Here is a 15,208-nt window from a genome sequence, read left to right as displayed (position 1 = left end):
CATCAACCTTATGATCTACTTGAACCCAAATTGCCTACCTGATGAGCCCCAAGAAGGGCGAAACCGGTCGTGGGCTGTCGAGGAGTTTTCAGCAACCTTGTGAGTAGTTTCCTTGATGAAAATATACTGCGATTTCTCGAATATCGTGCCAACTGAATCATGAGGCGGCCTGTGTGCAGCACATTCAGCTGGAGGACATCATAAACGAGAGGTTCAGTTGATTCGTGAGTGAAAACCAAATTGAGTTGCAGATGAGTGTATTTCTAGAAAAATTCATGGTTTACGACTGCATCGTCCTATAGAGAAAAGATGCGAATGGATAGAGAGACGGCGAAAAACCGAGCCCGGAGTGGTCCATTTGCCCGGGACTTGAAGCAGCCTCTTGCGAACTCAACACGCATCATGCTGTAGGCATTGAATGAAACGGCTCCATCACCAGAAAATGCTAATACTGTAATGTGCGTTGCCTGCGCGCACAAAAACTCGAAGAATGGAAAGCTCAATGATCTTAAGAAAATCCGCAGCACTGCCTAGAGTGAACGATTGCCTGGCAATCATGCAAAGCGTTTAGACACCTCACCAATTTGCGCCAGCCGGAAATTTTGCGTCCAAATTCAACTATCTCGTTTAAGTGTAAACCATGTAGCCATAAAATATTGGGCGTAAAAACCAACTGGATAGACCTGTGCACCAGCTGACGAAATCCATCGTCAGCTCGCTGGCGAAATTCGAACCGCCAACAGCCAATCAGAATTCAGCTATCCATCCATGACCTCAGAAACAACACAAAAAGCAAGATCTGCGAAATATTCTAATTTGCACACTGATTTGATTCTAACAAGCGAGTAAAACCCTCGTTTACGATAAAGTTGACGAAAACTCGGGCTGCACCTGCCTGGTGAACCCGAAGAAGGGTATAACCGGACATGAGGTGTACAAGAGCCTTCAGCAACCTTATAAGTAGCATCCCATGAGGAAAATATACTGCGACGTCTCGAAAACTGTGCCAGCTGAAACGTGGGGTGGCTTTTGTGCAGCAAATTCAGTTAAGCGACCCGAAAAAACGATAAATTCAGCTGGGATTGAGTTGAGTTTACCGTTAAAACCAAATAAGTGCACAAATCAATAGGTCCAAGTAGAACATAAGGAAAACCCGAGAACTGCGCCTAATTAATGAGCCTGAAGAAGGGTGAAAACCGGTCATGTGCTGTCGAAAAGGATTCAATAACCTTGCGAGTAGTACTCTATCAACAAAGCGAGATAGTTCTTCACAGCTCTTATGCAGTTCAGAACGTTGATCTCTGAACACTCCGTCAGCTTACCGATTCTCTACATGATCGACATTGTTGGTGATCAACGAATTACCGCAAATAGTTGACGAATGGGGTGACGAGACACTGCCAGTGGAAGCGGATTCCCACCGTCATTGTATCAATTTCTTAGTTATATCAGTTCCGTTACGCTCTCTCATTAGACCTAATTTGACCGTGTAAGTGTGTTTCAAACCTATTAGGGAGACATTACCCTAAACTACGTGGTGCAAACAAATAACCAGGTCAAAACAATTCAATCGGACACACCAAATTAGGCAACTGAAACGACCGCAGCCAAGCTGGAGAGTCAAGTTCCCTGGGCCGAAAAACGGCCAATACGGTCAACGCCACCCGAGTGGCCACCGAACAATCAAACAAGAGCAAAACCCAGATTATTTGATTAGATTTCTATTCAACCCAAAATTGTGCTGGATAGTTTTGAGCGTTCAAGTAGCTCTGTGTTATTTCACACTCAAATTGTAGTATCCAAACGAGACCTTGTCGAAAACAACGGGTCACTTTACGCAGCTGAATATTTGATATGTTGAAATGAGCTCCAGATGACTCAGTGGTTAAGGCGCGAACTTACTGACCTAAGGGTCCTCGTTCGAATCCGACCTCTGCATCTGGACAGCTCCTGTCTAGGCTTGGGCAGTCTGACAGTATCTCAGGTCTTATACTTCCTTCGGGTAGCATGGGAGCTAGGCACCATAAAGGTGTTATAACTGAATGAGGACGATTCGAACAACCTGGGTGCGGCACCAAACAGGAGTGGGGTGAACGAAGAAACTATTATTACGGGCTATGAACTGGGAAGAGCATAAAGGTTCCGGATACTTGAAAATGTCAAGGTGGCTGATAAATTCTCCGGTTTTGGTAGATGAGTGATTATGAAACACAGGCTAGGAACTAAATATATAGGGAAAACAGTGTTCGAGAGGGCAGCTTTTGTACCAGAAGGATCAAGACGCCCAGCCCAGAAACAGAGCTCCGTTTGTACTACTGGTCCAATGATCAACAAAGGCGCAGGCAGCTACAACGTGCCCGTCACCCAATTTCTTTGGTGTCTTGACGTGGGACACGCTTCGGCGGCGGAGAAAGCACAATAACGTAGCTCGCACCATCAATTAAAACATTCTGCAACCGAACAGCCGTAGCTTAAAAACACAGGCATTCCGACATATTGAGGCTAAAGCGGGTCCTCAGCGGAGGGAGCTCCCTGGTCGCACAATGCTCTTAGCTGCAAAACGTTTGCAAGTGGAACGAAACTTTTTACACAAAAAATTTTGCATTTTGTTGCGTATATGCTCGAACCAGAAACAACCCTAATCTACGTTCATATTTTCACAGCTCACTAAATTTCATTGTCCACCTATTCAATCACACCTCTGGCGGAAAAATTCTGATGGAATACTTTCCTAACATCGCTGATACCCCTGGATGCCTAGAAGAGGCTCAAAAGTTTGGACTTTGCCTGTCTGTTTTAGTCCATCAGTAACACGTGGCTTTCAAAAGTTCAATTCCATTGTGCGAATACTGAGTGCCTCAAAAGGGCAACAGACTAGAAACTAGTTTGGACATCCGCTCAAATGGGCAATTCCTAAAAAACAGTGCAATTCCGAAAGACTTTACTGTCATTCTCTGTCAAGTGGTGGATCATAACTCTGTCAGCAAACGGCGGGTACACACTTCGAAGCCTAAAAACACCATCGGTCAAAACGCATGGCAATAACGGTCCAGTAGAGCCTGCCCATCAACGGAAGAGAAGAACATTGCGGTTTATCCGAGGAGTTCATTTTAATGGGATTCGGGGACAAATGCACTGCCGATATGCAAAACAAAACCAACAAGCAAAAACATCACATAAACTGGCATTGGGTCATTTCCGATTTCCACTTTCACCAGAGGGCGAATCCGAACTGGCCGTCATCCCTGAACCGTAGAGTTTGGACAGCTTGTTGATATCTTCGGGCTCCATTTTTCGGAAGAGGGGGGTGGGCTAAACGTGGAGAAAAGTAATGACTTGGTCACATCCAAGACCGCGAAACATGTGCTCCAAACTAATAGAACGCGGTATACGTTCACCACCTTTCTCTCCCTCCCCCGTAGCGAACAGGATAAGTCAACAGGTTTTCTATAGAGGAAAATGTTGGTACCTCAGGTAGCGCAGATGGTTGTTGGCTTGTTCGCTGAGCTGCGCAATTTGATTGCAAACGTTTCATCACCAATCGAGGTGACATCATGAGTGCGTTATTGGGGAGCGTAGTTGTGTTACACACAACTCGACTGGTGATGAAACGATTGCGATCAAATTGCCCAGCTCAGCGAACAAGCCAACAACCATAAGTCAACAGATGTTTGCGAAAACTATCCATGTTATCAACTATGCTGATGCGACTGTTTAGGAATCGACTAAAGAAAAACAGCTACGTCATCGGCTTTCCGAATGTCCTTCTGCAAAAATGAATGGATGAAAAGCAAGCACCAACGGTGAAACGCTGATGTCGGTGAGATGCTGGGGAAACGATGGCTGAATGAATCGGGCTGGATAGTGATAACGGAAAACCTCACGATCGGAGTTACTGACGGTCTTCCATCCCGTTCACTGTGCACAGTACTCACAAACAACTGCCTCGCTTTTGTACAAATACCAGCTGTATCACATGTTTACCGTAAAAAACACTTGTACACTGCAGTAGGATTTCATGAAACCCCCGATACAAGGACTGCGTGGTAGCAAGGCTCAGGAGAGAACAAAACACAAAACATGCAACTAGAGAAATGCTATTCAGTCTGTCACATCCTAGATGATCACAGAAAATTCGTTGTGAACAGATTGGTAGGGTTTGTCATGTGTTAAGTAAACCCGAGTGACTACCTGGAGATGGCCGAGAAAGTCCAATAAGGTATGACCATTCTTGTCCACATCGACTTCATGCAATAGCTCACGAGCGACAGTCGTCCCAATATGAAGAAAACATTATGGAAGCAACATAAACGAGAGATTCAGCTGGCTTCCAGGTGAGTCTCTCGCAAAACCAAACCTGTTTGCAAATGAGTGTATTTCGCTAATTTTGTGCAATCTGGGTTCAAGTAGAACACAAGGTTGACTGAAACTCGGGGATCGTGTCTACCCGAGAAGCCTCGAGGAGGGCGAAACCGATCGTGTGCTGTCGATAAATGTTCAACAACTTTATGAGTAGTGTATTATGGAGTGGGATTTTTGGTGGGGATGGTGCATGTTAGACTTCGTAAAATCCAAAGTACGCAGTGGTAGGTGAAAAACAAAAAAAACTCACCCGGCCAATCTGGTGCCCGGCTGGCAGGAGTTGTGCTAACCTATAGTCTTGACGACTAAGCGAAAGAAGACTAAGCACATCCGTAGACAAATTGCATTGTTCTGTCCAGATTTGCCGTCCGATTGTTGGCATGAAGGGGTACAGCAACATGCCCAAAAGACAGGCGACATTCGCGGCAACTCCGATGACAACACCGGCTCTGGGCCTGGAAACAATAACGAACAACAATAAGAAAACTGTATCGGAGAACAATGGGCTACCATAGTAATATCCAAGGGAAGGTAACTCTTCTACCACCTTTCTCTCCTGCGGTCAGTTAAACCAGTAGCAGACGGGGTTTCCAGAAAAAGAAAACTAAATAGTTAAGAGATTCTGCAGCAAAGGCAACAAGCCCAATCACGAACAGGTTGGACGATCACGGGGTAGTTTGCGAGTCAAGAGTGGGGGTTGCTACGGACATTTGACGATATACGTGATGGTTTAATTCACAAGGTTACAGCTCAGCATTAGCATGTAAAGCAAATGTACATGAGCGTGCGAAGCAGTAGCGAATAAAAAACTTCATTTGGTTCAATATGATAAGTAAGTTCTCTGTGGGACTTGACGCATGAATCGGATTTAGTGACTAGACCAGGCGCAGTTGGTGTAACTTTTGCGCAAACCGAATGAGATGCGATGTGAGTTGTGAACTAAATGCGAATATTCTATTCTTGTCGATCCGCGCGTTGTATCGACCATTTCATTGAGGCTTTAATTGATTGACAGTCGTCCGCAAGCTGTGTGTGCATTCTTTCTGTGACTCCTATGCAGTGAAATTTTAATTAAAGGTCGATGATTATTTCCTCCTTTCGCCAAAATCGGGGTTACAATTCTTTATCCCCTCTTTAAGAGAGGGTGATCACTAACAAGTACCACATGCCTGCAGAGAACGGTTAAAATAAATGACATCACCGGAACGAAGTATTTTCCGTCTAAAAACAATGCCGCTGAATGTAGGATATCAGTGTGGGCGTCCTATTTTTCCACTTAGTTGTTCAGGTATACCAATAAGTGTGTAATATATTCACACCCATCCTCCTGCCTTAGCGACACCGAACAGGGAAGCATTGAACTTCGTTATCCTCCAGTTGTATCAGGGTTCAAACCAATGGACCATCAACTCAGGCTAGACACAACTGCCTTATCTCATCAAAATAGATGAACACGTTCGTCCTTGAGTGATGTGTGTGTAATCAGATCGATGGCTCTAATGACGATTCAGTAACTTGTTTGGCTGTGCTGATCGACAAATTCTATTTACTACAGTTTGGAGTGTGTGAGCAGGTGGTCAAAAGTCAAACGACATATACTGTCAACCATGAATGTAACCTAATCCGTTTCTACGGAACAAGGGTGTCGACAATGGTGGTCTGGATGTTCACTGGAGATTAAAGCTCCGTCGACTTCTGAAAGTTTTAGAAATCTGTTCCGGAACCGCCCAATAAATGGGTGCCAAGCGTTAATTGGTGAATGAACTGCTAACGAGTCTATCGAAGCGCACTGGAGGTTGGGCAGGCAACCATAAAAGTAGCGAATTAGACAACTTTAAATGGAACAAGATTTCAGGTTCGGACTTGCATTATTCACAGATGGCAGCCGGCTGCTGGTAACACAGCTGAAAGCCATTTGGACCTCCAAATAAACACCAGCCATATAGGTAAAGCCAATACCGTCGCTATTCACAAAAATGAAATAACCATAACAGCACTGGCAGCCGGCTGCTGGTAACACAGCTGAAGGCCATTTGGACCTCCAAATAAACACCAACCATACAGGTAAAGCCAATATCGTCGCTATTCACAAAAATGAAATAACTATAACAGCAGAAGCTTGCTCAACGTCACCCCTGAGGTACCTGTGGCAACCATTCCACGTCGACGGTATCCGTGGTGAGAAAACTGTCTGTGAAGAACAGGCAGGGGTTTTCGAATTCATTTACTTAACGTGCGACAGCTGCGAGGCTACGTCATACACACAGCTGTTGTAAGTGTTTCAAATACCGCTACACCTTGGAGCTGTTTACTAACAAATGAGGTTCCAGGAAAATATTGAATACCCTGAAATCCTTGTACTACCGTATTTCCGAACAAATGTATACGTATGGAGTGGTTGGTGTCCATCAGGGTTAGCCGATCTCCTCGTCTTCATCAGATCCCATTACCAATGACGCCCTAAAGGACAGCTCTTAGAATTAAACACACAATGGTCTCAAACTACTGTCCGGGGCCTCACTTCAAGATAAGGAGTACGTGGACCACACATTCTTGGTCTGTTAAAGTAAGCTTGTGGTTCATGGTTCACCTGATAGACTGGCAACTTCCAACGTTTGAATTAGGATTCCCTTCGCAGAAATGCAAAACTACGATGTTCAATTTGAAGGTAAAAAGAACCCGGTCTTACAATCAGCCGTGCTTTATTCGAACCTGTAAACAGACAGCTACTTCGGCACCAGCAGTATGTATGGCCAAATAATCACGCACACTGGCTAAGCCATGGAATCAAGGGGAAAGTTTACAAGGCCTCAATAAGCAACGTGTTAATATAAAGATGTGAAACTTGAGCTCCCCAGATTGAAGAATCCGATCGATTGGCTGCATATGACTGCGTAAGACTGCACACATCTGGTGTGAACAGCAGGTGAGCAACAATGAGGTCTAGCTACAAGTTTTGGGATAACGGAGGTGATTCACGTTCCATAAGATGACGCATAACCCACTACTTCGCTGAGAACTGTTTGGTTGGAACAGTCAGGCAAGAGGAATTGGCGTGAACGAATGAGAGCTATCACTACCAGTTGGTTCATTTCAAGTGCCTAGTTAGAAAAATTGATAATAATCATTCAGCATCCGGTGCCTAGCTGCCAGGCCACCTGAAAGAAGTACGAAGGGAGATAGTGCCCGGTTCCCAAGCCTAGACAGGAGCGGTAAAGATGTAGAGGTTCGGTTCGCACCTTCAGGTGAGTGGATCGGCGCTTTGATCATTGAGCTCGAGGCAGTAGTATCCCAGTCCTCATGCCTCCTTCCGTTAACAAGGTAGCTAGGCAAAGGGTGCTCGGTTCGCACCTTCAGGTGAGTGGATCGGCGCTTTGATCATTGAGCTCGAGGCAGTAGTATCCCAGTCCTCATGCCTCCTTCCGTTAACAAGGTAGCTAGGCACCGAAAGGGTGCTACAGCTGAACGACTAGCCACTGAACTACCTTGAGATCGACTGCCATAGTGGGGTCTACAGCAGGAAGTCACAATTCGGTAAAGACGATTTTCGAGGTGACACAGAATCCATAATAGCGTCGCTCTTTTCCATCATCCTGAATATACGCGGTATGGTGACAAGGCACAGAAGCCTTCTACTTTGTGCTAGGCACACGAAACTGATCACAATATTAGAGTTCCCCTTCCCCTTCAGTTCCACCATACCATGAGCCCACGTCTTACTGGCTGAAACTGTCCGCAATTCCGGTACTGTTCCTCTATTGGAACTCGCAAATTCACCTCCATCTTATTACGTATGTTAGTCAAAAATGCAAGAAAGCGAAAGTACTGATTATCTGATTTCAACTTGTCCGTTAAGATTAATTTTAGCGCAACGCAAAATACCAAGCGTGGATCGATTGCCTTAATCAAGCCCAGTGAAGTCAACGTTTGTCAGATTCATCCAAGTCCCAGGAGAACTTTGTTGACGCATCCGTCGATCGGCTTCACACACACAACGGAAGTCACTAAATGTAGGCGTGTCAAGCACACGCAGTCCCGGACTCAATTTCATCACGTTTCCTACAGCTGGTGCCATCAGTGTCAACTACTAGTACTTTCTTCACTCAGTCGTCGTCCACATGTGAAATCGGTGACAATGCACAACGTCGTTTCCATTTGCCCAGCTGAACAACAGGGTTGCTGCAGTACCACTGATGTTTGTAGATTCGCTTCATGATATATGATCTAGTGAATGCAAGTAAAGCTATATGCACCCGAAGGTGAATTTTCAGTATAAAAGGGAGAGAGAACATTACAAAGAAGCAGACTACCCTCTAAAAACAATCATTCAACTGCAATGCCTTTTCGGCGCCCAAGTATGAACAGCAGAAGATAGACTCAACTTGATGGCGTGAGTTGCGCTGATCAAAGGTGATTAACTAGAAATCTCAAGATCATGTATTCCAGAGTGGTGAACGGTTATTACTTTGCAAAGGATTGCCTGACTCATTAAGATTCGATTTTCTCTAAATATCGATTGGCGGAATGCAGGCCAGCCAAAAAACGTGGCCGTTCTAGCGATTTTCCGAACAAATCTGCTCCAATTTCCTCTTGTTTTTTTTATGGAAATCCACACTGTCCGAAAAATACAGGGTGCTGGTAAGTATAGAATCTAGAGCTGATCGAAGACAAACCACTACCAAAGTGATACCAACGACCGACTTAAGCATAAAGATGACCGTGTCTCACTTCGTCTCTTCTTTCTTGATCGCAACCCAGGGTTGGTTAACTTGAAAATACACGTTTCCGAGACGCGAAATTGCTAAAATTTGTCGAAGTCCTTCGCGCAAACGGCCGGCTTCCATATGCATTGCGTACGATCTTATCAGTTGAGCGACCTGGGCCAGGAATTCAACGTCGCTGGGATCCAGTCCATCCATATTTGGGATTTTACCATTGAAGAAGCGAGCAACGAAAGCCAGAGCACTATGGGTGGAAGAAAAGAAGAGGTGAGAGGAAGATGCGTCAGTGGTAGTTATTTCAAGGAATGCGGACCACTCAAGTAATTGAATATGATGACGGATGACGCAACTAGAGGAAAGTAGACAACACCTAAAGCACAGTTATGTGGCGACAATGCAGTCGACCAAATCAACCGGAAAGTTTGGCTCAGTGGCCCGTTTATCGCCGAATAACACCACTTGCAACTGGAAACTGTCGTTGTTTCCGTTCACCTTTGAAACAAAAGGATCGTAGTGACCAACACCACGTGACTACTCCACGGACGCAGTCTGCATATTACGAAGATAGTTGTTAGAGGATTGTGGCACAAGCCCGATATCGCCGCTGAAGTCCGCAAAACGGACGTGCTTAAGAGCACACCGAACCGTACAGAACTGTTCGAACCCTTGAATTACATAAAGCAACTGGTGAATGTTTGGAAAAATGGCTCCATCAAAACCGGCGACAAGTGACACGGTTTGACATGCCATCGCATCAAAGCAGTTATACGGCTTCTGCTTCACGCTAGCTGATTCCGTGCTGCAACCTGGAAAGGGTACGTGACATTCTGGCGGAAATCGTTGGTAAATGACCTTAGAATCCGCAATGGAGTGAGTGATAGTACAATACATTGCTTTCTATCTGATAAGTGGAAGTTGTTCACCGACTGCAACATAGTAGAGTGCTTTACGTCTAGACAATTAGGCAATCCATTCTAGCACTCTCGGCGAGCAGTCATTTCGCACAATCTTTATGTGGTGAGTGACTTAGTCAAAGGACGTTGGGCGAAAAAACGTCTTGATGGGGTTTCCGTGCATCGAAAAGGCATTCGATATCTGACTGGTTTTTGTCAAGATTGTTTGTGAGGAGATTACAGTAAATGCGGGATTGTTTATCGATCCGGCTGCGCACTAACCATTGAACTATTGGTGTTAAAAACACATCGGTAGATAAGTGTCATTCTAGAGAAGTGGGGTCAATGTAGAGCCATGTTTAGGATAGTTCTTTAGAGTAACGCTGAGAATGTATGTATTATCATGTTTCCCTACTTGGACGGTGAGAGTGAGGGATTCGAGTTTGAACAAGAACTTTGCTAGCAAACTTAGTAAGGCAGTTATCTTATTTTTTGTTTCCGTTATGCCGTGTAGTCAAAAAGTCACTTCTGAACTTTCATTTTCTCCTAGGATATCCTATCGAATTCGATCGTCTTCGGAATGGAGATGCACAAGGGGTTATTTGAATTTATGATCGACCTATGCGCAGGAACGTGCAGCCATTTCAATGCGCGCACTAATGGCGAATGGCTAACGTGTATTTTCAGTAAGCACCAACGCGATATGACAATCATCGCTGAACCATTTCGAAACCAGTATTCATGCACAGCCTGACGACGGTTTGAAATCACGATTAAGCTGCGTTTTCAAGACATAACACCGATTACTTGTAAGTGCAAACCAAGCGTCAACTTTCAGCCTTTGAATTGTGAAAAAAACCCTTGAGAAAACGTTCGCCGCGTACCTCATAGAAGCAGCGATTCCGCTTTGCGTTTCAGACGAAACTAGATCAAACAACCCAGATGCCTCTGTAAGAAATCGCTCACATGGCAACGTGCATTCCCTTGGTACCCGCAAGCATTAGCATTTTGGATTTAATTGCAGAGTTTCTCGTGGATTTGTGACATATGATATCGCCTCCCTCGCCTATTGAAGCATCGACATAGTTGAATGGTAGTTTGCTTTTGCATCTTCGAGAGACAGAAGGTGGACCATTTCACAGTGGATTGCCCTTGGAGAAGCTGGCCAGTACATGATAAGAGAAGGTTTGAAACACCGTGACAACGCAATTTTTGTTTGACTAGTACGAGCTTGTGACAAGTCACGTACACAACAACCAAGTCAACTAAGGCTTCATGTACCAGAGACTGAATTTGTGGCGTAGAAATTAGAGCAACCTCAAGTAACGGCGCTTAAAGTGTATAATGAAAAACGTAAGGTGTTGAAAAAGAAAGGATTGATCAAACAAGGAGACTTAGCCACAGTACTATCAGCGGACGTATAGAGGAGACAAAAATCACAGTATTCATCAGAAAAGACAAAGAAATTTGGATTCAGATAGTGTTCTAGTGGTCGAAACGGCTTAAAATAAAACGGAGGGAAGAATGTATTGGACAACCGGAAGGACTCTGAAATGAAAATCCGAGCACGCATCATTATTCCCAGACGAGAAAATCACTTGATAGTCCACTACATCTTAAAACATGTTCCACTGACCTTGAAATAGGCCGGGGTCCTTCCCAAGTAGTTTTGAGAACAATACATCCAGTGTGGGAAAATATGGGACGCTCATAACAGTCTAAACATCATTAAGCATAAGACTACTCATTGGGCTTTGAATGAAAGGAGTAATAGCCAATCAGGAATCTGGGTTTGGCTTTTAATACCAAACAGTTGGCGGTTCTTGAGGGAATACTAAGAGGCGAATGCAAACAGCACGAACATTTCCGGTTTACATAGTGAAGAGTCTACTGCTCCCATAATGAAGGCCAGGAGGGTTCGCCAGAAGCAGAGAAGAAAAGAATGCGTCTTATCGTGATGCGACGGTTTGGGTGATTCAGTAACCTATGGAGTCGTACTGAAGCATGTCCAGGAGACATTCACAGAGTCTCCTAACAGTCAAGTCAGTGGATAGAGGTTTTACAAACGTAGGCTACTAGTAATGTGGGTTGAGAGCTTGAGAGATGCAGCTATTTATTCCTTGAAAGTGGGACTACTCCAGTAGTCTTACACTGGCCATCGCTGTCGAGCTGAAGACCCTAGACTTCTTTTGGCGTTCGATCTTCGCAGCAAACCACGAGTTAGCTGGCTGCAGAAAATAAACAATTAAATGGTGATTAAGCAGGAACTTTGCGACAACTCTGAGCCATTAGAACGATACATGAAATTTAACAGGATAAGGCAGCTGGGGCGTGTACTACACATGCTCGACCACCGTCTACCCAGGGAAACGGTGTTTTCCGTTCTGAGCGATTGTTCGTTAAAGGTTCGCTGGAGACAGGCCACGAAATGGAAACTTCAAGTGAAGGTGGGTTCAGTCAAACCGAATACTGCGGGGTCTTCTTGCCGAGGGCCCATGTAATCCTCTGTGCATGCTGCTAAAAAACCTGCAACACATGGCACACGACTGGGCAAGTGACGTGCGCAGTCATTTCTAATTGTGTTGATAAGCTAAAGTTCGCCCGTCGTTGCGCGTTGGGATTATGTCGAGTGAGGTTCGTAAAGGCCCCCTAGAGGGTGTCTTAACTCGACAAAATGCTCAGATGTATTCATAATAATGCTGGCTCAAGGTGTACGCGTCACATTCCTGACAGTTTTACTAAAGGACATGGGACTTTTTCGCACCAATTCCCTACCCTTTCCTTTCTACTCTTTGTTAATGCCCTCTTCCATCATGATTGTGCGACAGCATGTATCACCAGTGAATCACTGTCATCGATGATGACGATCGGAGTAGATTGCAACAATTCTCCCAAATGACCGTATCTTTCATCGCATCAAGTAATCAGCTTTTCCACAGAACTAGTGTTTCGATATTCTCAGTAATTCATACAATTTGTTCATCTTCCCAGGCAACGAGTAGACGTTGTTGGTAGTGTGAGGAGATTTGAGATTTTTGTGTGGAGATTTCGTCCTGTGAGTGGAGCCAATCTATGCTGAAAAGCCGAGAAGCACGTAACTGAAGATCACCGATGGATTTTGCAGCCTGCAGGTAATTCACCCGAGTGCTGAAGGAAGGTAGATTCTTTTAAGTCTGTAACGTTTGTATCGGTTTCTGGGATTCCGAATGACTTCCAGCATTACAGACAGGGGGATTTGCGTGCTACAATTATGGCCTTAACGCCCAGTGTACCAGGTCGAGACAAATAACGCCGAAATTTTTTGAAATGAATTACTAATGGACGACCGTGAAAACTCGGTGATGAAAGACTCTGAAGCCTTGACACAAGTTAGACAGAAATAATGGCTTAATATTCTTCCATAATAAGAACAGAGGGGTGTTTTGTCAGCAGAATGCAAAAATGCACAGAACCAGGAAAGACGCCGTATGAAACTAACCGGTTGATGAAGTTGCCCAAATTGTTCAGCAATTCGCAGTTGGTCACAAGCATAAAGTCATCCCACACAAAAGCGCTATCCTGTAAGTGAATGAAAACAGTAAACTTGTGCACACACATATAGTTCTTCAATGGTTGCGTAATAGTTGCCATAGTAACATTTTCCAAGCAGTTCGGAAAGCAGGTAAACTGATGGAGGCTGTTACTAATGTCAGATTTGCAAAATGTAAATCGAGCTATAGGGATTCCGGAGAAGTCTCAGATTCAGCATCACGCATAAACATAGGAACAGACACGAGTCGGAAGAAAAACATATCACGGACCATATACTGGAAGGCGTCAAACACGTGTCTCATTCACAAGAGCTGCTTGTCATGTAAAATCCGACAGTACATAATGGTCTACCCATGTAGTAATCGACTGTCTCCAAAAATGAGAAACTTCCAATCCAGTTCGCCTAAGTAATGGAGGATTGGACAATATTCAGATACACACACTCAGTTAAACTGAGAGCATAGTTAAAGTATGGAAATACTGGGGATCAGATGCAGATGAAATTACGGATGAGCATTGGGTGGACCAGCAGCAAGTAGAGTGGTAAAAGCATGGGACCAATAGGCAGTGAATATGCTGTTTATTGACTTGGAACGGTCAGCTTATACAAAACCCAACTAATATTTACAGTGTCTCGGACTGAGTAAGTACGAAGGAAGCAAAGATGATCGGGCGCCAATGACGTAGTTGTGAAAGTCTATACACGTTACTGCTTACCTGAGTTTCCGGTCTCCGGTAGAGCAGGTAGAATCGCCACACGTTTGAATGAATCCCCGAACTCATGGCACCGTCACCAAATACACCAATCCCGCGACTCTTTGAAAACTTTGTTCCCTCGTAGTTCATATATTCTGGAAGAATAATTTCGCCAGATCAACAAAACTACGTTCTAACGAAAATATCAACGCAAAAGAAACAATCCATCAAGGTTGGTCACTAAGCTGACCAGTTGCCGAAAGGTTGAATATGCGTGCAGCACACAGTTAGACGCGATAACTCCAGCATACAGACTGATTTTGTGCGGGGAAAAGGGGAAAATAATTCGCAAGTTTCTAACAATCAACACAAAAAGAGAATGTCCCACAGTAATCTCAAACGGTCATTCTATAAGCTATCTGGGATGGTCTTTCTGCTTAAACTTCAACTAAGCTAAATAAATTGTGAATTGTTCAGTTCGCGCATAAATGATAGACAAACATCACAAGTGAAGTTGTACCACGTAGATGCATTGTGAAACAGAATCCAGCGTTCCTGCTACTGCATCTACTGGAGGACTGCAACTGACGACTGAAGGTTTGTTCATAGGTACACGACAAACCGTTTTAGAAAGACGCAGAGGCGATCAACAAACTGTCTTCCAACTGGTAGATCAAACTAGCGTTGAATGTTGACTAGAAGTGCTTGCGAGGACATGTACTCAGAATTGCTGAGCACAAGCGGAGCACAAAAGAACCACCAAGAGACGCAGATGAATGACACGCGACAGTCAAACTCGTCAGCGGTGGGATATGCACTGGACACGGTAAGGAAGACCCCTTTGGGGCCACTGGTGATCAAGGCAGTGTAAATCTACAAGCACCTCATTTTGAACAGTACAGAGAGCGAAGGACTCGGAAGTACTTGGGGAGTGGCTTTGGATCAATGACAATGTGAGGTCTGCAGGGGTCTGAGCTCGAAACACGAAGCTGAAACCGGCCGAAA

The 15,208-nt window shown here is 44.6% G+C and overlaps 1 protein-coding gene across 1 annotated transcript in view; it reads right to left on the bottom strand.

The window, feature by feature from the left end:
* Positions 1-15,208, bottom strand: part of T265_07791 (hypothetical protein) — a gene marked incomplete at both ends in the record, with an annotated part of 33,575 nt that overhangs the window by 1,978 nt on the left and 16,389 nt on the right. The window contains 7 exons of the mRNA XM_009173403.1: positions 39-263; positions 1,932-2,062; positions 3,210-3,312; positions 4,613-4,817; positions 9,091-9,327; positions 13,455-13,534; positions 14,225-14,358. Coding sequence (XP_009171667.1) covers positions 39-263; positions 1,932-2,062; positions 3,210-3,312; positions 4,613-4,817; positions 9,091-9,327; positions 13,455-13,534; positions 14,225-14,358 — 1,115 coding nt within the window. The remainder of the gene's footprint in view (positions 1-38; positions 264-1,931; positions 2,063-3,209; positions 3,313-4,612; positions 4,818-9,090; positions 9,328-13,454; positions 13,535-14,224; positions 14,359-15,208) is intronic.

This window comes from Opisthorchis viverrini, assembly GCF_000715545.1.
Source record: "Opisthorchis viverrini unplaced genomic scaffold opera_v5_188, whole genome shotgun sequence".
NCBI classification, from domain to species: domain Eukaryota; kingdom Metazoa; phylum Platyhelminthes; class Trematoda; order Opisthorchiida; family Opisthorchiidae; genus Opisthorchis; species Opisthorchis viverrini.
Note: the sequence above shows the minus strand (reverse complement) of the source record. Positions and strands in the feature narration are given on the sequence as shown.